We start from the raw sequence: 21533 nt of genomic DNA, 5'->3' as shown, positions 1-21533 counted from the left end.
ACAAATACACACACACATACACCTTTTTTATAGGAAAAGCCACCACACAGCGGTAAAGACAAATTTTGAACGTCCTGCCCCGGAAGGAAGTTATTCTTCCAGTGGAACAGCGTGATGTCCGAGCGCGCGTGGTCAACTTCCCTTTGGTGTGTGTGTGTGTGTGTGTGTGTGTGTGTGTGTGTGTGTATGAAGCGAAAGCGGCCCCCTGAGGGCCTTTGCCACAAACCCCGAAGGCACCCAATGGTGCCAAGTACGTCCCTTGGTTCAAAAGTTTTCCGTCCGTTCCCAGGCGACAAATTAAATCGTCATCATTAGCAAACGAAAATGGAACGGTTGCGCTATATCTATCTTCCTCTCTATCTGTCTCTCTCTCTCTCTCTCTCTCTCTCTTTCTCGCTTTCACTCTCTTTTTCCTCTCTCTCTTTGTCACTTTTGGGGCAGGACTTTCGTAACAACTTTCAAGTTGTCCGGGCTAGCACCATGGATTAGCTGGGATGTTTGGATCGGTGTGAGTCTTTCCATGAAAACAGGGCAAGAAGTTCCGAGCGCACATCCCACACCGGTGTGGTTCGAAGATCGTACAGATTAGCCAGTGTCGATGATGGGACGATAGGTCGTAAATTTCTGTCCGTCCTCGGCTCGTTCATTAGCATGCAAGTATCGCACCACAAACGGACGGTCCTAAGTTCGCGTTCAAATTTCGCTCCTGCTGCGTTCCGTACGCGGCCCAACAGCGACCTACGCGGGACACTTTCGCGTATCGATTCTTCGGTAATAAGGTTCAATTACCGGCCGCCGTTCCGTATCAACGCCATGCTGAAGGTTGCCGTAGGTTCGCCTTGAGTGCTACGAAACTTTGGCAACTTTGTCGAGAGGTCTGCTACGACTATCGCCGAACCCCGGAAGTGGCCGTAAATTGAGCTCCGACGGTAATCCTCTTCAAGGCTTGCGAGACTCACCCGCATCACTTGCGAGAGCACACATCACATGGTGGCGGTATGGTTTTTGAGGTTACAATCTTCTTGCCTTCTTGTGTGGAAAGTCTTGTACGGAAAATCGAGGTTTTGTGGGTCGTTCTCGCACATTCGGCAAGACATTGTAACAGGAATCTCTAAACAAGTGTGTTGGAGGAGGGTTTTTTTTCATCGTAAGTGTGTAACTAAAGTACTTCCGCACTCGTCGATTTGGAGTGATTTCCAACGCAAGAACGACACACACACACAATTCTTCTGTATATACACAAACTCTTGTGAAGCGTTGGCTCGATGTGATGTAAGCAGGAAAAGCTTTGCAAATGGCGAAGCAACTCTTGTCACCCACGGTTTTAGGTTTAGTGGGTGTGGATGAAGCCGTCGCTACGTACGCTTAATATCTTATTCATCAAAATGTTGACACATTTTTAATATAAGAGCTGTAACCGTGTTCTCAACATTCCGCCCACTGTACGTCACCGGCTCGTGACGTAAGTGATCATGTATAAATGGGTGAAATGGAGCAAAAGAAAGAAACAAACAAGAACAACGCGAGAAATGTGCACAAATGCATCCATTAGGGAAAGAACACAAATGAAGCTATCGGTGCGGTGAAGGTTTCCCTCTTCCTTCCGTCTTACAATTCTTCAGTCCTTTAAGACTTCTTGGAGCGAGAGATGGTTGGAAAAGAAAGATACTGCGCTAATGCTGCGAGTACAGCCATGTGGACAATTTCTTCGTGCGGTAGAGATAACCCATCCTTCCGCATCATGCTTCTCAGTCCTCCGGATCAAGTCCTCCGCTTAGTTCCAGATTCCTGACGACCCAAAACCCCTCCCCCCCCATCTTTCGCGCAAGAGCCCGTGGACAAGTAACCGTCGTACGTTCGTCAAAATGAAATGCTCAAGCATTGTTTCGTGCCATGTGCCGGTTCGCTGGAGCATAAATTGACACGCATCACGCTAGACGCTCGTGGTATGCATGGGGCCCGCCCGGAAGGCCGTACAGTGCGCACAGAGAACGCGAGAAGGGAGTGAGAGAAACAGTCAAACAAAAAAGTGAAAGAAACGTTACGTAAAACATCAACGCGAGCTTTTCGGGCCGGAAGAACGGAATTCCTACCTTTGGATGAGCTAAATATAAACCGTCGTTCCCCGGGAATGGGAAAAAGGTTCTCTTCATCAGGCGAAGGATGAGCTCGTTTCTGTTGCGAGAAATTGCGGCAGGTTTGTGCACTGTGTGCCGTCCGCCCCGTCGCACCCTTTTGCGTTTCTTGTCTCGACAATAAGACGAAGGTCAAACGGGATTCAGTAAAGAAGGCAGACCTGCCCGTTTAAACCCGCCTAACGGGTGGTTTGCTCCCGTTGCCTTTAAGTGTTGCCTTTTTTACACACTTAATTTTATCCGGGAACCGCTCCAAGGATTATTCCGTTTTATTTTCAGGTGAAGTTATGTTTGCCGCATCAATGCACATGTTTGAGGGTCGATTCCGGTTTCCGGTGGCAACGTTTTGGGGCAAAAAGAAATTTCATTAGCATGTTTTTTGGTGTGAATAATTTCGCATTTTCGATTGTTTGATATTTAGAACAGGCGCCTAGATGGCTGCAATAAGCATTACGGTTGGTTGTTATCAGGGATATATAGGGCTACGGTCGAATCTTTCTATAGTCAAAAGGTGTAAGTAACTAATAGAAATTTTTTTTCAGCGTAGAACTGAATACAGGATGTTCCCACTCAGTTTCGAAAGTAAACGTTGTTATTGATCGCGTGCACGATGTTAATCCACATCAATCTGATACATAATTTTCAGCATCATAATTTATTATTTCTTCAGCATAATTTTCAAAACTTCTCAAGCTGGATTGAGTTTGAAAGTTCTTCATGATGTGCTGAAAATCATGTGTAAAAACTGAAATTTAATTATGAAGCAAAAACTCCATTTGAAAAACATCTTGGAGACGGTTAATACAGTCGTTGCCACCTAAATTTGGCTCTAAGACATAAATGTTTGACGGTGCGCATCAATGTTTGTCACCTATTTTTGACAGTGCGCATACATTTTTGACTCTAACGCACCTATTTTTCTATGTAAGTCATCAATTTTCGACTCTTGATGACTTAATTTTACATGATAATTTTACAAGGTATAGGAGCAGTTTTGTGAGAATTGTAATTTTGAATCACATAAACAATATAAAAACCGTGTAATTTGATTGTTTTTTGAGGAAAAAATAACAAAATGTTATAAATTCAAAATACATGCGAAATGTTTTAACTCCATAAAATTTTCCAATAAAGGCATAAAAATTATTTTATTTTGAATTCTATCAATGCAATTATTCATTACTTAACTTAATTTCCGTCATTTCGGAACACACAGTTTCAGAAAAAAACGTTAAATTTTGTAAATAAAGCGATAGACTCACAGTGAAAAATTGATACCTTAAAGGCAAAAATCGTGATACGCAGTCAAAAATTGGTGCCTTCGAGAAACAAATGGGTGATTTAGTCAAAATTCAGCGGTAGAGAGAGAGAGAGGGAGAGGGAGAGAGAGATTGAGAGAGAGAGAGAGAGAAAGAGAGAGAGAGAAAGAAAGAGACAGAGAGAGAAAGAGGGAGAGAGAGAGAGAGAGAGAGAGAGAGAGAGAGAGATATGACAGAAAACCTCCAACGACGAGCATTATTTGCATATTAACAATAAACATGCAACATTCCAATTACATACACTTTGATGCAAACAATTGCGTAAAATGCTATATTTGTAGTCGTGCATGAAATTTTGACATGATCAGTAAACCAAATTCATTTTGATTGAGCTAATATTGAACTAAAATGAGTAACGTAACATGATTGCACGATCTATTAGTGTGTGAAAACATTTTAAACTCCCAATAAAAATCAACCCATTAATCCTTACTCCACGGTGCGTAAAGATCCAGGTCGAGGGCAAATAATCGCTACTGCCTCAACCTCACAAACAAACAAACATTCTCCTCCTCTTTTATCATCCTCCCGTACCGTTGTAGGGCCGAGTTTAAGCTGCCCTACAAATCGTCTTCCCCATAAGCTAAATACCCTCCAGTGGACTGGCAAACGGTTCAATCATTGCTCGCGCTAACAAGTAAACAATTTTCTCATCAAACTCGATTCATGCGCCCCGCAATGTGCACTGGGAAAGTGCTGCAAAAAAAAAAAAAAAAGAAAAGCGCATCCATTCGCTCGGCTTAGCTGACACTCCAATCATATTTGGTGTACTTTATTTTTCCCAATCCCCGGGCCAGTTTCGGGCCACCATCGTTTCGCCATCATTTACCAGATTGTTGGCTCAGAGCCCTTTTCCAACTGCCTACTACCTCACTCACGGGCATCGGGAGAGGGTTCGGGCCTTCACAAATATTTCGATCCCAATTACGCCACGGAAAGTAGAAGCAGACAGGGTTGGTTGTGTGTGGCAAAAAAAAAAAGAAAGATGAAAGCTCAAGTCCCTTTTCGTGGATCATGGATGGGCTTTTTCCCATATCGCATCGGCACGGCAGTCTCCCCCTCCCCCTTTCGAAAGGCACATTCCTTCATCACTAGTTTCCTGACGAAGGCGAACACCGTGCTTCCGATTGGGCTTTCCCCCGGGCGAAAGGAAATCGACGAGCAAAAGGTTTCGTGCACAAAAAAACAAATCCACCAAAAAACTGCTGAGATGCAGAAAAGTGGTTGAGAGTGAAAGGAGAAAAAAATACGTTTCCAAAATTTGCGCATTTCAATTGCAAGGAAATCCGCCCCAAGAAAGGAATGAGGTGTGCCAGAGAAAGAGGCGAAAAGTGAGCTCGAAAATCCCAACGGCCCCAACCCTAAGAACACAGTGGCACACACACACACTCACCGAAGTCGAGCAAACGGAAAATAATCAGAGACACATGCAATCCGGGTGAGAGGTTATCTGTAGACTCATAAATCTCGCCATTACCCGTGGCGAGTGGGCCACAGTGCACAGGGACGGGGTAAAAGTTTGTGGCGCGCGCGCGCTCGGCCGTTGCTGCAACCCTGTCAGGCGTGTCGGACACATACGAGCACATACGAGCTTTCTCCACCCAAAACAACGCCACAGCACACGAGCACCGACGCGAAAGCCAGTCAGTCGTATTAGAGAAGAAATAGGGAAATTGGAGGAAGGAAAAAAAGGTTCACAGGCCGTCGGATGGGATTTTATTTTGGCAACGAACGTTGCAGCGGCAGGAATTATCTCTTTATTGCCGTTGTACAAACATTTGAATAAATATCAGTCTCAGGAGCGGGTCTGAAAAACGGAAGATAAAAATGGGCTTTTGATTTTTTCTACCCCGAGGGACTTCCACTCCTCCCCTCCCCTCCTCCTCCAACGTCCGATTTAGAATCAACATTTATCCGGAGTTTTCCGCATCCCTCGTGCACCCTGTGCTACCGAGCAGCAGCGAACGCACAGGCACGGGCAAAAATTGATTCGAAAAGGATTATGATGATTAACCGAAAATTCCACCGGGTTCCGCTCGCTAGCTTGCTTTGTTGGTGGGCTTTTTCCATCCTTCCGGGAGCACGTTGTGGAATGCGGGACGGGAGCTAGAAATCATACACGTCACTATAACAGCTTCTGTTCGTTATTTTTATTTGAATAATAATGGAAAATAATCGCAATAATGGGGGAGAAAAAAAGACGCCACCATAACCACCGATATAGCGGGACGCGATAAGAAGGCTCACACCCGCGCCCGCTCGTAATGGAAACCCGAAAATCATCCACTCGATTGCCATTTGGCATTATCATTTTAATCTACAGTGACAGTTTCTCTTCTGAGTGTGTGTGTGAGTGTGTGAAGAGGCCTCGTTAAAATTATGCAGTTGCTCTTTGTTCGGGGCCAAAACGACTCCACGAACAGTAGGGAATCCTTCCATTCCATTCGGTGGCTGTCCTTGGTCCTTGCAGGAGCTTTCTACATTCTCTCTTTTTTGTCTCATTCCCCAAAAAACAGGCTCGTTTGTAATCACATTACCGCGTAACGGGAGATATGAGAAAAGCTCTGGATTGGTAGTGGCTTGGTGCTTGGTGTGAAAATTTCATTACTGCCTACACACACACACTCGTCTCTGCCATCGCAACGGCTGACTCTGAAGTGTTGGATATTCTTTCCCTTCTATTTCCATCGCAAGACGTTTTAAGCGCGCTTAGCATATGGTGGCAGGGTGTGAGCGCCACACGTTGCCGTCGTGACGAAGACGAAGATTCGTCTCAACCACAAGCCAGGGGAAGGATGACATACGTTGTGATGGATAAAGCACATCTTGGGCAGGAAAGAGGGGTAACAGAGGTGGCACGTACGTGTGTGTGCTATTATTATTTTATACCACAATACATACGACCCCGCAGCACAACAAAAGAAGCGCCTCCCGAGCTTTGTGGCAGAGAAAGGGGCAGCCTGTTTGCAGCCTTCAAATAGGGAATCTCAACCGACCTTTTCCGGTGGTGAAGGCGGCCAGGCTCTCTTGTCTGTTTGGAAAATGAAAAAATACACACATAGATAATACACGGGGCGAGGGCATGGAGGGGAAGTACGTTGTGCATAATATTATGAAAATTTATGCGATAATAAATGTGCTGAAGATGGAAGATGACGTTGAGCTCATTTCACGTCGCCCACCGACGCTTTGTCGCGCTGCTGCAGCACTGTCTAACCAGTTCCGTGGCCTGGTGTGAGCTACGTACGGGAGACAGTGGGTAAGTGGAAGGGAAGTGAATGCCTCGTTGTGGTATTATACAAACTTCCGCAATTCCCATCCTTCCCATGGCTGTGGTGGTTGGCAAATTGTGAGGCACGCTCGGGGTTGGGTTTATGGCGGCAGTGCGCAGTAATCATACAATCAATGTGATATTATAATGGGAAGAATATAAGGAGGGCTTTGTTGGGGCTGCAAATAAAATGGGCTGTTGTGGCTCGAGTGGGCTGTGATAGGGCAGGGGAGAGGATGGTACTTCAAATAAGGAAAAGATTCTTTTGCATTTCAAGTTTGCAAAGAAAATAACATTGAAAGTAAAGCAGGACTTTCACAAATCATACTTTCAGCTCTCAATCTACCGCATGGTAAGGAGTTTTTTTGTAGTTCTACTGTTTTTTAGCTATCATAATGAAAAAAAAAAACGATGTTGGTCATGTACAGGACATTTATATAGAAATTAACTAATTTGTTGTAGGAAATTACAAAAACGGTGATATTCCTAATTGGAATAACATCATTCTTACATCTTTGGCATTCGATATTGCTCCAAGTTGTTCAAAGCATATCCGAGTCATGTTCTATATTTCTGGATGACACTGGATGTTTCTCCATGGTGGTTGAAATAGCCTCAATTTGGCTTTCTACGACACTAGATGTTGAAAGTACCTAAATGTTACATTTTTTGTCACTAGATGATGCTCCAAGTTGTTCGAAATATGTCCGAGGCCTTTTCTATGACACTGGATGTAAGAAGTAGTTCAATGTGATATATTTCGGTGTATAATGCTGCTCCATGATAGTTAAAACTACCTCAAAGTTACATTATTAGACAATGGATGTTTCTTCATGGTGGTTTAAAGAACCTCAATGTTACTTTCTTTGCCACTGGACGTTGATAGTTCCTCACTGTTACACATTTCGGTCCATAATGCTGCTTCAAGAAGGTTGGAAGTACCTTAATGTTACATTATTCGATACTGGATGTTGCTCCAAGGTGGTTGAAAGAACTTCAATCTTACGTCCTATGACACTTTATGTGGGAAGTACCTCAATTTTTCCTTATTTGACACTGGTTGTACCTCCAACATGATAGAAAGTATACAAAGACACAAAGTGACACTGTATGATGTTCTAAGGATGTTTCATCAAATGGAAATAATTCAAGAATCTCAAACTGATCAGTCTAAGTTGTCGCATTTACCTTGGAGAATGTTGGTCAACATTTGTCATGTGTCTAATTATAACTGTTGGATTTTTGTAGTTTTGGACAAATACATTTTTGTACAAGGTAGGTCATGTAAAATGATGGTTTTGATACTTTTTTATATTCTTCTAAAATTTCATTTCTGAGTTACCAAATTTTCTGTGTTATTTTGGGTTAAATTTAACAAAGTAGCTTTCAACAAAGAATAAACGTATGAAAACAACTTCTTATCCGAATATTTATTCAACTTTAAAAAAAAGTTTAGTATTTGACACACAGTGAAAAAGATAACGGTCATACACCGTTCCATGCGAATACTTTTCGAGCTCTAGAACCCGAAGATCCAACCACAACATTCTTCTCTATGCTTTTGTGGTCACTATCCACTGCGACTGGCCGGAAGAACCACCGCCGTAGTGAAATTTTCACCAGAACCAAAATCCACCCCCAGGCCTGTGTATATCGATGCGCTTCCGGTGGTTTCACCAAAAATCGTTCTACTTGCACGCTCCAGTATCGATGTATGGGTCCTGGTTTTTTGGGGGAAAACCCCTCCGTCTAAAGTACCAAACCACCGGCCAGCGTTCGCAACACCGCCAGCTCGCTCCAGTTTCAATGGCACACGAACCGGACGTGGGACGTGAGCTCGAGCAGCAGCAGCAGCAACAACCGGGGCAACCGCGTGGAAGAGTGGGAACCCGGAGTAATGGCGCACGTGAATGTCGTTAATTTATTTGATTTATGATTTTCCTGCGAGGGCAGACGATAGCCGAAGTTGGAGTCTCCTGCCATCCTGCCTGCCCGGAAGTGTATCTTGCGCTACCGCTTGTCTCTCATTGTTGTGCTACACACTTTCTGCGCCAGAAAGGGAGGGCTAGGAGTGGGAAGCAAATGAGGGGAAAGTATGCTACACGCCATTACACCGTGTCCGATCGTTTCCTAGACGAGAAGGATGTTACCACGCGGTTCGTTTTCGGGCACGGTGAAAGTGTCCCGCCGTGCCGACAGTACTCTCCCTTCCGTGTCGTGTCTTTTTTGCTTCTTTTCTTCAACCCATCAAACATGAAGCCTCAATGAACGATGCCTCAGCCCAGCAACGATGCTGCCGAGCCTGTGTTTTGCGTGTCGTGTTTCGTGCGGGCATCGTTTCACGTTCCACCATAAACGAGATCATTATGCAAAATGGGAATCATCCGTGAGACAGTTCGCACATTGTCAGTTTTTGTGTCATCACTCCGCGCGCTACTCCCGGTCCAAGCTAACCCCTTTGCATCATGGTGAATAAAATTAAAACAAAAGAGCACCCGTGCTGGGACGGTCCAAGATTTACTGGCCACGATAAAGAAATTAAAGCGGACGGAAAGCTGTCCATTCCACACCAGTGGGCGTGCTTTCGCTGGGGTCTGTTTCTTCACCATCCCCCACAAAATGGTGTTTGTTATTGAATTCATTTACTCTTTACACTCTGCCCGAAAAGAAATGGCCCCAAAAGTAACTGCGTAAAAGCAGACATTTCGTGGTGTGTCCATCACAGCGGGTACTTTGCCCGGTTTTTTTTCTGTTTTGCACCCTTCTGCCTGGGAGCGTTTTAATGATCATCTGCGCCTAAAGATAGGCAAGCATATTTAAAAACCCCCATCCGGATGGCTTCCATTCATCCCTCGCTGAATGGCAACTCGTTCTGTGGAAGGGATTCTATGCTGTGTCGAATGTTCGGACAGGAAGAGGTCACTTGAAAAACACCACAAAATGGGGGTTATGGTGTGCGGAACGGTACTGAACGAGGGGAGGCCTTTTTATGACATTTGTCTCACCGTAAAGTGTCTCGGTAGTGATACTCGTGTCGGTTTTTTTTGTTCCTATTTTGCTCGTTTCCATTACTCGAACGGTAGAAGGTGATTCGTTGGAGCGATGGAAAACTCCCGATTGTACTGATAAATAAAGAAAAAGGAAGCGAGCACAACGCTGGCGCCGGAAAGAAACATGAAAATGAAAGTAATAAACATTAATGCACACTCGATGATGATGCCCGACCGTTGACGATAATATGGCATCCTTTCCCTCTGCATGTGCATGGATGTGGGGAATGGCGGGAAAAAGAAGTGCCGGCAAATTATACCTTTTTTATCGATGAAAAAAGCACTTGAGCCGTAATGGGTGAGCGGCAGTGTGAGTGCATGTGATGATCAAGATATTGCGCATTGTTCCCGAGGCTTTTTCGTTGACAAAGCGCTCAGGAGGGAGAGCATGTGTGTGACACCAGTACCGGGGGAACTGTTATTCAAATTTATGTGCCCACCCGCACGGGGAGAAGCGCATTCGAGGAAGCGCTGCTCGCTGGCATTTGATATGCAGAAGAAGTAATTTCACATCGTATTCACCCTCGTGGGGGTTTCGCAGCCGGAAGCAATGAATTGATTTGATGTGGTGTCGTAATTTTTTTTAAGTATCTACCCATCGTCACCGATTCGGTATGATCCGGAGCGGAAATGCGGCACGGAGAGGGATGATTGGCAGCAGCGAATGAAGATTACGGTTGATTGTGCAACCGTTGATTATCTGCATGCTGAGGGAGCAGGAAGAAGATACGCTACGGGGTGATGCGCACTAAAGTACGTTATTAGCTTGAAAATAATCAACGGTAATGCGTGTTGTCGCTTTGCGCAGTGTGTAAAGATGTGTGTTTCCGTGCTCGATTCTTCCCATATGACGGATTTCACAAAAAAATGATAAAGAAATTATTTGAAGTAGTAATTTGAAGCCGACATGTATTGGGCTATTTCATTTCAATGAAATTTCATTTCATTTCAAATGAAACAAATCACAACTCTGAACAAACATATTTAAATGAATAATTTCAAATTATGTTGCAAAAAAACGCCTTAAAGTATGCTATACATGACACAAAACATAAGTTTTAACACATTTATTTGATAGTGTTAGAGAAAAAATATAGCGACAACTGTGATGGTAGCAAATCACAATAGTCACTTAATTGTTATTCAAAATAAATAATTACTATCAAATAACGTTGATATTAAAACAAAAACAAAATGTCTATGTACATATTAACCCTCGCATGGTGATGGAAAATGTTGTTGAAAGTGTAGATAAATTTAAAAAATTATTATTTTGCTTGATTGTTTTGGTAAAAATACATTTTTGAATTGTCCAAGGCGCATGCTTCAAATATATTCTTTAAAACAATAAAAAAAGTAAATTAAAAACCAATAACGTTTGTTGCTCTTGAGATCCTAGGCCAATGACGTTTGCATTAAAAAAAAATATGGACACACATTTTAGCTTTTTCATGGGGCTATCTTTACGTGCACTACTTCTTCTTCTTCTTCTTCTATGGTACAACATAGAACCGTTGTAGGTCAAGGCCTGCCTGTAAAACTAATGGGTTTGGCTTTCAGTGACTTGTTTATTTAATCATAGCAGGATAGTCAGGCCTACGTATGAGGGTTCGATCCATTCGGGGAACACCTGCACTAACGAAATGTTAATTGCACTTTCAATAATAGAATCCCATGAGTCAACGGACATAATTTGACACAATATATCAGTCGAAATTTGACCATCATGGCCAAAAAAGTGAAGCAACTTTGTTTAGAAGTGTACGTGACCAAAGAACTACACCCCGTAGCGTCTCAATCAGACTACGTGCTGTAGTTTGTGAACGTCATGAAACTCTGATGTAGCGTCTACATCTTCTTGACACTATTTTACAATAATCAGAGCATGGAAAGAAAGCTCAGTTCCGAATGGCCGAAGTCCCTGAGCTCCAAAGGATGCTGAAAATGAAAACCGAGGAATATTTCGCTTCATTGTTGCGTTACCTGCAACGAAATAGTATCTGTAAAACATTGACGCAAATCGAACATTTAAAGCGAATTTCGGCTGAATTTCAATATGACACCCATGTATGCAAACAGGTCCAAGTTCCTCAGATGCGTCCCATCGAGATTTTCTAGATCAAAATGATGCAAAAGCTCGAATAATTTAATTTAATTTATTAAATTAATTTAATTTATTTAATTAAATTGTCCGCCAAAGGCTTAACAATATTTAGTTGCAAACCTTTAAGTTTAATTTAGTTGCAAAACCTGAGTAAGAAGAGATAAAGTTCATAAGTAGATCTTAAAACACGCTTACACGCATGTTTTCGTCCATCATGGCGAAAATTTCGTATAACTGATGAAAGCGAGCTCGCCAGGTCGTAGATTTATTTTTGAAAGTAAGCTTAAATAATTACGCTTCAAATGATATTTATGGAAATAAATTATTTCGCTTGGTTTTTCTTCTACAGCCAGCTGAAAATAGTCCATTTTCCATGCAAACGTTACGAGCAGGGAACCGACGAAGGTTAATTTTTACTTTTCCCTTACATTAAATGTAAGTTGCAAGTGCTGCGTCATATGCATGTCATACTCAACCATTTTCAAAATTGATCACATTCTCTCAATTATAAATATGCTCCCTTTAATGCGTGCATAGAAAATTCATATCCTATTTAAAATTCATACACACTAGCCGATTACTTGCTTTGTACGGTGCACCGTCACTGATTTGTCATTTGCAGGACGCGTCCACTTGCATCGTCAGCAGACATTCATGTTGCTTTTGTTCTGCGCGCTGTGCAATTCATTTGGCGCGCACTCGAAATGAATGCACACCGCACAAATTAGTTCTATTTTCCCTGCATGTGCGCCCGCCCAATTTTCGGAAAATTGCATCAATACTGACACATCACTCAAAGGCGATTAGCCAGAGCAGTGTGCTGTGACTCAGCTGTTGCCTTTACGGCTGGAGCTTGCTGGTGTGTACTCGCATTTAACGATGGCGGCAATTTTCCAGAGGCAGGATTGGTATGTGTTTATTAGCGTGATGCTACCAACTTGTCAAAATGGCGAACGGCACAGGGAAAAGAGATGAGGACTCATCGGTGGCTTTTGTTACCAATGTTCACTAGCATCGCGAACTGCGCCGGAGCAGCGACACGGAATGATAAATCGTCCCCAGATAAACCACTCCATCCTCGCTCGAAGGTCGAATAATCGTCCCAGTTCGGGGTTTTGCCACCATCGACGAAACACTCCCGCGTACACATACGTGGGCGACGTCTTTCGCACGTCGTCGATGCGAGCACCAGCGCCTGATATGTGGCTCCAGCGCCACACGTTTGACGATGATGATTTCCATAATCGCGCCCGACGCCCGGAGTTTTTGTGATTGCCGGCATTCGTCTTCGTCCATTCGTCCTCGTTTTGCAACGGATCGGGCGCTGGCATGACGACGGCAAATTATTCTGTTGAGTTGGTTTTAATATGAGATTATAATTATACGCGGTACGATCTACACCGGTAGCGGGAACTACCGGCTCCGGCGAGCCTCCACCAACGCCGGGGTGACACAAAAGGCCGGGCTCGGAACGCCTGCCGCGCAAGGAACGAATCTCACCGTTTGCAGTAATTCTAATTAAATAATTAGACTCCTGCAGTGCTACGGGAGGCCTTCGTAGTAGTTGGAATCCGCTTTAGCCGCTGCCCGCGCGTAGACTACCCGGGTCGGATGGGGTGATTGCGCTCCAAAAGCGATGGAGAAAGGACTTCCGCATTTGCGCTTGGCACACTTTTATTATTATACTACGCTTAATCACGTTATTTGAAAATAAATTGAAGAACTTATTTCACAGCGCTCGTACACAAACCTCCGTGCTTTCCGCTCTCGCTGCGAACCTGCCGTCCTAGGCAAACAGTGTGGACCAGGGTGACCTTTTCTGCTGGAGTTTCATGCGATGCGATTTTATGATGACGATGGGGCGGTTGTTTGGAAATGGTGGCGCACGTTCCGGGGGCCAAAATAATACCGCAACGCCGCAAGATAAGTAATTGTGTGTGAGTGTTTGTGTGTTTGGGTTGCGAAAACGAACACGAACGTTCGCGTCGAGGCAGCGGAGGGGTTTTGAACAGGGGTGATTCGCATTTGATAAGCGCACCGGGTTTTCGGGGTGAAATGCATCCCAAAACCCAACGCTTTCGGTACACCTGTGGTGCGTATTACGCAAAAAAGTAAAGCATTTATGCTCTACGTGTGAGTGTGTGTGTGAGTGTGTTTGTGAGCGAGTGGGACCGTATTAACGTTATGCGTCGACGGTCGACGGCGACGACTTCACTTCATTAGAATGAATAATTGACTTTCGCTGTAAATTGTGGCCATTATTTATTTATTCATATCACAACGCCATCGCGGTTTCGGGATTGGTGGGAGAAAGGAGGGATTGGTGGGAGAAAGAAGTGATTGGTGAAGCGCTAGTGACATTTAAATTATGATTCATCGACTTGCCTGATTATTATATTGGGTGGGTGCGAAACTGCAGCAAGTAATAACACAGGCCTCGGTGCTTGCAACAATGTTTTCCTCCCCGGAAAGATGAACGATGTGCCATGCAGCTTCCGCGGGCGGCGGTGGGCGTTTGGGATTAGCGCGGGATGAAACGCGGGAATGAATTATTTATGTTATCGTTGCATTTTCGGCCGGATAAGCAATCGCTCGAATGATTGATAGGACGGGGTTGAACGACGTGTTCCGTGCTATCGGTAGGGCCTCGAGCCGTGATGGGAAGGTACTGGTGGTTCGATTTCGGCACAACTTGTTTTGGTTAAAAAGTTTGTGGGGCAGCTGAAAGGTTGTGGATTGGCTAGATATACAATTTATACAATATACAATTTCGTTGCTGTTTGTAAACTTTGATGTGAAAAGTTGTTTGTTAAAGTTTTGCAAATTTAAATATCTTTTTTCAGGAGAATGGAAAGTTACATAGAAATTAAATATCTTGTTTCCGTAAGCAGGACCTTCATGATTGAACTGATAACGTTAAAAGATGTTTTCAAAATCCTTCAGATATGTTGACATAATCTTTAATAACGAAAATGAGGCATCAATATACTTTTACATGCCATGAAACGGCCAGTAAAATATGTTTACTGTATAAGATCAACAGAGATCTCCAACTGTTACGACGTTCGCAAAAGGACTCTTTCTTTCGTCCAAAGCTACTGAAAATGGAACTATTACAAGTGTTTTTTTTAATTAGTCGGTTTTATTATTTTATGAAGCTTAAAAATCCGTCACTTATCGTGGACTTTTGTTGAAAGAGTGACCTTTTATCTTTCACTTAGCCTCGATCGGGATCCATCAGAAATGCTTGGCCAGATCAGTAGTAGACACTGACCACACCAAACCATTTCTGTGTCGCCCTCTTTTGGGAATTACAGGAATTAACGCGGTGCCAGCGAATCGACCATTAATAATTATTAACACCTCATTATTTGTGCTAAGGAATTACTTTGAGTTAATAATGTATCTGCAAACTTTAACATAGTTTAATTCAATAATATTTCGTTATGTTTATCCCTCATCTGGCTTTATATTCGGTATGATATGTTTTCTGATTTATGGATTTCGTTTCGTTACATTTTCTTGACAACCTCTCAGGCTGTCGTATAGTCGTAAGTTATTGTCTAAACATCTTTCCAAGAAGAAATCTCTGGTGAGGAAATTGCGGAACCTTCCATGATACGATTGAATAACAAGTCTTACCGAGAAGCACCCACTGATGAGGCAAATGACATACCTTCCATGTGCTCTTTTACTGTTAATTTGGTAAAACTTTGGCACTATCTTTCTAGGCTAAAAAACAATGTGGAGTATTGTTTTTACTATTTTAGCTTAGTTTATGACAGCTTTTACTGCAACTGAACTTAACTGAAACTGAGAAATCACTTTACAATCAGAGTCTATGCTCTAGCTCACGATGTTGAGATGCAATGCCTCAATGAAAGCTTAAAATCAATCAATATTTTATCAACAAAACTGTACGATCTCGAGGCTGAAACATTTGGCGGAAGCTGTACTGTTCGCTGTAATAACTCATGATTGTATTTTACATGGATAGCGATTAAACTAGATCTTAGGATACACAAGTGAAAAGTAGACCAGAACCAAGTTTCTTTACCAAATCCTATATGACAGCTATCATTTTCTTATCATAAGGCAGAAGTGAATTGTTTTAGAAAAAAAACACAAAAAAATAGTTCGATTCGAGGTCAGTTTAATGACATTATGACAGTATTCTCATAATATTGGGGAATTGATGCATTGGTTGTTTCATATCAAATGAATCACCGTGTTTATGTAACATAAAACACTTGACGACCTAATTCATCGCAAGATCCTTTAATTTCTTATGTTTACCTCTTTTGAAAGGGCTGTAAAAGATCCCGTATCCAATATTTAAGCCTACGACTGGTAAGCAGTCAAACGGATTGTATTTCGGCATACTTTCCGGATCGAGACCTCATAATAGTAAATTGAATGTAAATAATTTAAACGAGCAAATGCACGATATCGCTCCAAAATGAATAGTCCAATTCGTATTATTGTAATTTGATCCCCACTGCCAAAGGTGCCCAATGTCTTGGATTAAGTTATCAAATCATCCTGCCTTGCCAGGGAAAATTCTCGCGAACCACTTCCAACCGAAAACGATAAAGCGATCACAACCAGATAGTAATCATATCGAAGCTGTACAAAACGCAACAAGAAAACACAATCATAAGACGGGGTCCCTATTGTACCGACCCGAGGGTAAAGAAAAACATGCCGTACCGCGCAACCAAATTACCATTTTCACGAACTTTCCCCCTAGGCTGGCAGTGCCGACGCTGGCTGGTGTTATTTTATCATTTATTTATCAACGGTTAAAACAATACGCCAGAAAACCAGCATGAGTGCGAGCAACGTAAATGCTTTCAATGCCGTGCATTTCGTTGCCACGCCGGTGTTGCTACGGTAAGATAAGAAGCTCCACCGAGAGAAAGCACACGCACACACCTGTGTAAAACTAATACCATGTTTTATTACAAACAATCTTGCCAATCCGAGCGCTCCAGCTTCCAGTTTGGAGTCCATCCAGCGTCATAAACAGCTGAACTCAATCTGTGTGCGATTTCGCAAAAAAAAGGTTCCGTACGGGGAAGTGGGCTGCAGGAACTAATGAAATAAAGTATTTATTTTTTCATTTACTTCCCAGCCTGAGAAGCAGCAAAGTGTTTTCTTCTCTGTTCGTTAAGAGGAGGGCAAATATTCCTACCATTTAAAGATGGCAGTGTCTGCTGTTTCCTGGTAAAATGTCTTCCACTTGATTTTGGGTAGGTTTAAAAATTTGTGCCGTTATAAGCGTGCTCGAACCGTGGGAAGGAACCAGCCTCTTTATCTTCTCGAAAATGTAGATGCGTGCATGTGGTGGATTTAAATTTATCTCACACCCCGCGGTATACATGTACGGGGTACGGGTGAGTGAGCCCGAGATCCCACCAAACACGGGCTTGGCGAGGAAATCGTAGCAAACCGTGAATAAATCAAAACACGAGCTTTCCGGCTGAGCACAACCGACGGATTCAAGCCCGGACGGTTTCCGTCCGCTTAGTTCTATCATCCGTATTTATGTTTCGAAATTCCTTCTTTTTCCTATCTTTGCACTAATAGAATTGTGTTTTTTGCTTTGTTTCAGACATCACGTTTCACGGGGCGGATAGCGGGAGGCGACGCTGGAAGGATAAAACTAACGAAGCCATAAAATGAGAAAACCTACCACAGGATGAATTCCTTCGAGAGTTTCCACCATTTTCCTTACCGATAGACCGATGGATGGCAAAGTATCCGGCAGCATTGCCTGTGTCTGTGTTTCAAGCAAGCGACGAACCCCCACTCTCTATCGAACGCAGGAAAGCAGGCAAAAAGGCGGAAAGATTTGTTTTCCACATCCACAAAGCACCGCTGTCAGTGGACACAGATCCCCGGATCCTTCCGTCAGTGCTTCCGGTTGCTCTTGAAACTCTCCCGGGACTGCTGTTGGGTTGGGTCACCGGCGTCCATTAATGATGAATGGTTGCTGTCCGATGTGTGTGTATGTGTATGGTGATCGGGAAAACGGAAGTGGAAAAACCCTCGCCCAGTGTACTTCCGGAGGTGGAATGATGGCTCTGATTGCGCATTCTCCTTACTTTCCTGTTATCTCTAACATCCGGAAAAGCACAAGAAAGGCCTGGACCGCGGAAATAGCTGGACACGTTCACTGATAAGACTCAAGACGGGCTGATCGCAACAAAACACACACACACAGACCCATTGAAACATAGATCTGCACCGTACACTTTGAAGTGTGTTACAGCTGTACCTTCACCGACTCTAACACGTTTCTTTTCCACTCTCTCTCTCTCTCTCGCTGTGCAGGGTTTTGTGGCTGAAGTGCAGCTGTAGCGCGATGAAATTAGTGCCCGCTGGTGCGAGCTTGCAGTGAATTGTGTGTGTGTATGTGTTTGTGCGGGTGTCTGTGCGGAAATTAATAGAAAATTGCAAAGCTTAGAAATTGCAAGTCGAGTGCGCTGCAAGTCTGTGTTTGAGTGCTGGTGTTAGTGCGTTGTGTAGTGGAGTAAAATAGGAAATAGTGAAAATAATCAAAGAATGCTCCCGTTGGAAAGATGAGAAAAAATTGTCCAACGCGGTGCAAGAAATCGGTCGAGTGAGCTCAAAACCCTTCCGGCCAGAACGGGGGTTTGTGTCTGTGTGTGTGTGTGTGTCTGTGAGTGTGCGTTTGCAAGGCAAACCTGTGTAGAAACGGCATGAAGCGTCGCGTGACGATTGTGTACAATCCGGTGCAGCCGGGCACTCGTCACCAGCATCATACTCTTCACCAACCACCTTCCACTTCCCCTCCCGCTCCTCATCAGTCCTCCTTCCAGCCGACAACATTAGCATCCTCATCAGCGGCACCCGACCATCGCTCCCTGTGTCTGTCCTGCATGGCAACCTCATCGTCCTCCCCGTCGGCATTCCGCTTCATGAACGGCTCCTCATCACCATCGCCATCACCATCATCATCATCATCATCATCAGCGTCCTTTCCGTGCCAACGGTGCTGCTCGATATCATCCATTTTGAAATCGTCGCCGGCGTCATCACCGTCGCCGTTGAGTGCCTCAGAAAAAGCAGCACAACTAGAAGATGCTCTTAATAACAACCACCATCACCAGCACCACAAACCATCGACGGACGGGTGCTGTGCGAGTGTGGCCGAATGCACCACCGGCCGACGGCGGGCATCGCACCCGGCGGGCGACCGGGGCGACGAGCAGCGCTGGTGCATGTACCTGCTCGTCGGGCTAATTGCGACCCTCTGCTATCTGAACGGCATCCAGGGCGACTTTGTGCACGACGACATCCCGGCCATCACGCTCAACAAGGACGTGCTCGGGACGGGCCCGGTGGCGCAGGTGTTCCGCAACGACTTCTGGGGCACGCCGATGGCCGACCTAAGCAGCCATAAATCATACCGTCCGCTGACCACGCTGACGTTTCGGTAAGTTTGATTAATTATTTTCGCATGACCCTACGCGCCCATCTTCCCCCCCCCCCCTCCGTTCCATACCATTTTCAAGTTTTGCACAACCCTCCCGCCACCTGCTGTGGATGGGTGGGAATGGTGAAAGTTTCTAACGCAGGCACTGTGCGCAACGGTGCGACCGTTGCCACCGCGTAACGCAAGCATGTGAGTGAAAATGAGGTGAGCAAGAAAAATGCCTTTGCGATAAATGTTAACCCGCAAGATCTACTTCCCATTGCCCTCGTTCGGAAGCGAGCGAGCACGTAAAAATGGAGGGAAATTAAACACACACACAGCAGCAGCAGCAAAAAAAAGATAGAATATTTTTCAACTTGCCCGTCGGATGTTCCAAGCTAAGCTTTCCGGGTGAGGCAGGGTGTACATGAGTGGTTTAAAAATAATTTTGGCTGAACGTTGCGTAGTTTTTTTTTTCTTCTTTCCTATCCACTCCAGTGGTTCGGTTTGGGTAAATTTTTGAAGAAGGGTTCCGGTAATTGTTTGACCTCTGCACGGTGGCTTCATTTATCAAAAGTTTCCATCCGACTCACCACGACCACGGGCTTTTGCAGCGAGTTTTGAGCAGGGTTCGCTCTCTATATATTGAAAGGTTAAGAAATCATTTCACACTGGAACAAAAAATCGTAAAAGAATGCAAAAAGAGTTGATTATAGGCTTGGTAGGGGTTTCTTTTCCATTTCTTGAAACCACTGTAGCAAAAAGGGAATCAAGAGTGGAAGACTTTAAATTTAGATGACATATAAACTTTATAGTTTAATTACAGAAGATACATCTGACAGAACTATCCAAAAATAAAACAAATATTTATGCTGATCACATCACCAACATAATTTTACAATGTTTAGTCTTCTTACGTTTTGAATTTGATAGTAAGATATCTGTTGGATGGCCTTGAAGAGTTTTTTGACTTGATTTTAATACGACTTGGCTTAGCATTATGCACGAACATGCCGGGATATACTCAGGCTCTCTAGACTTAGATATGAGATATGAGATATGAGGAACCCATGATGAGCCCATGTTATTACAGGGTTTCGAATCATATAAGGGAATAGTTCAATCACTTAGGGGAATGTTGCAAATCGGTAGGGGAATATTGCATGCAAGCTGTGGATGTTTGCAATCACTTAGGGGAATGTTGCAAGCGTTCTGTGGAGCTGTCATCAGACTGTGGGTGCCGCTGTAAATACCTTAAAATATTTTCGTCAATCTTACTAACTTATCATGTTTAATTATGGCTCCACAGCAGGATTTATTTAATTTATCATGTGTACAGCAGAATCCCACACGAAAACAACTCCAAACGATGTTTAAAAAAAAACATCATCGGTATCAATTCGTAGCTTTTTACACCGACACCCACAGTCTGATGACAGCTCCACAGTACGCTTGCAACATTCCCCTAATCGATTGCACAATTCCCCTAAGTGATTGCAAACATTCACAGCTTGCATGCAACATTCTCCTACCGATTTGCAACATTCCCCTAAGTGGTTGAACTATTCCCTTATATGATTCGAAACCCTGTATGTCATACGAGTGGATGACTCAATCACAAGACCGCCAAGGATTGATTTCGCTATGGCACTTGATTAATTCACCATATTCTGTGAGCCTTGTTAAAATTGTATGCGATTCAAGTAGATTTTTTTTCTAAAAGAAAGCTAGTATTCCATATTTTCAAATAACTTTTACGAACAATTAACAGAAAGTTTTTTTGACTTCTTTTTACAAGACAATTCTTGCCAACAACTATTAATTTCGGTTATGAAATTCGCGATGTCACGGAAAGTTAGTTGATCGGTTCAGAAAAACTCTGTATACGGGTGCACAGTTAGGCGTCAGAATTGTAAGTGTTTATTTAGATTCAAAATGAATTCTTATATACTAATTTCTTCAAGTTCTATTGTGAGAAGGTTATTTTCTCTTCCTTTTTCGCATATGTTCGAGTCGCTAGCCTTTTCCCTTTTCGCCACGCCTACGCATTCTTCTGAGAGGTTTTCTGGTTCTGGTGTGCTGTTTTATGTCAAGCGTTATCCTCAAGGAAATGTGATCCCTTTTTTATTGCTTTCTCTGGTGAGAACAAATTGTTGCATTGATTGCAGGCGTTGTGGTTTTCCCTTTTTGGCGTAACTGTACCTAACACTTGA

General features: G+C 43.6%; 1 protein-coding gene across 3 annotated transcripts in view; it reads left to right on the top strand.

Annotated features, from left to right (window-relative positions):
- LOC120956711 (protein O-mannosyl-transferase TMTC1-like) overlaps window positions 1-21533 on the top strand; it is a 147409-nt gene that overhangs the window by 45055 nt on the left and 80821 nt on the right. For all 3 annotated transcript variants that reach the window (XM_040378405.2, XM_040378406.2, XM_040378404.2), the window contains exon 2: window positions 18216-19341. In XM_040378405.2, coding sequence (XP_040234339.2) covers window positions 18605-19341 — 737 coding nt within the window. In that variant the 5' untranslated portion in view covers window positions 18216-18604. The remainder of the gene's footprint in view (window positions 1-18215; window positions 19342-21533) is intronic.

Source organism: Anopheles coluzzii, chromosome 3, assembly GCF_943734685.1.
Source record: "Anopheles coluzzii chromosome 3, AcolN3, whole genome shotgun sequence".
In the NCBI taxonomy this organism is placed as follows: Eukaryota; Metazoa; Arthropoda; class Insecta; order Diptera; family Culicidae; genus Anopheles; species Anopheles coluzzii.
The sequence above is the reverse complement of the archived record's forward strand: the minus strand, read 5'-3'. Positions and strand labels throughout refer to the sequence as shown.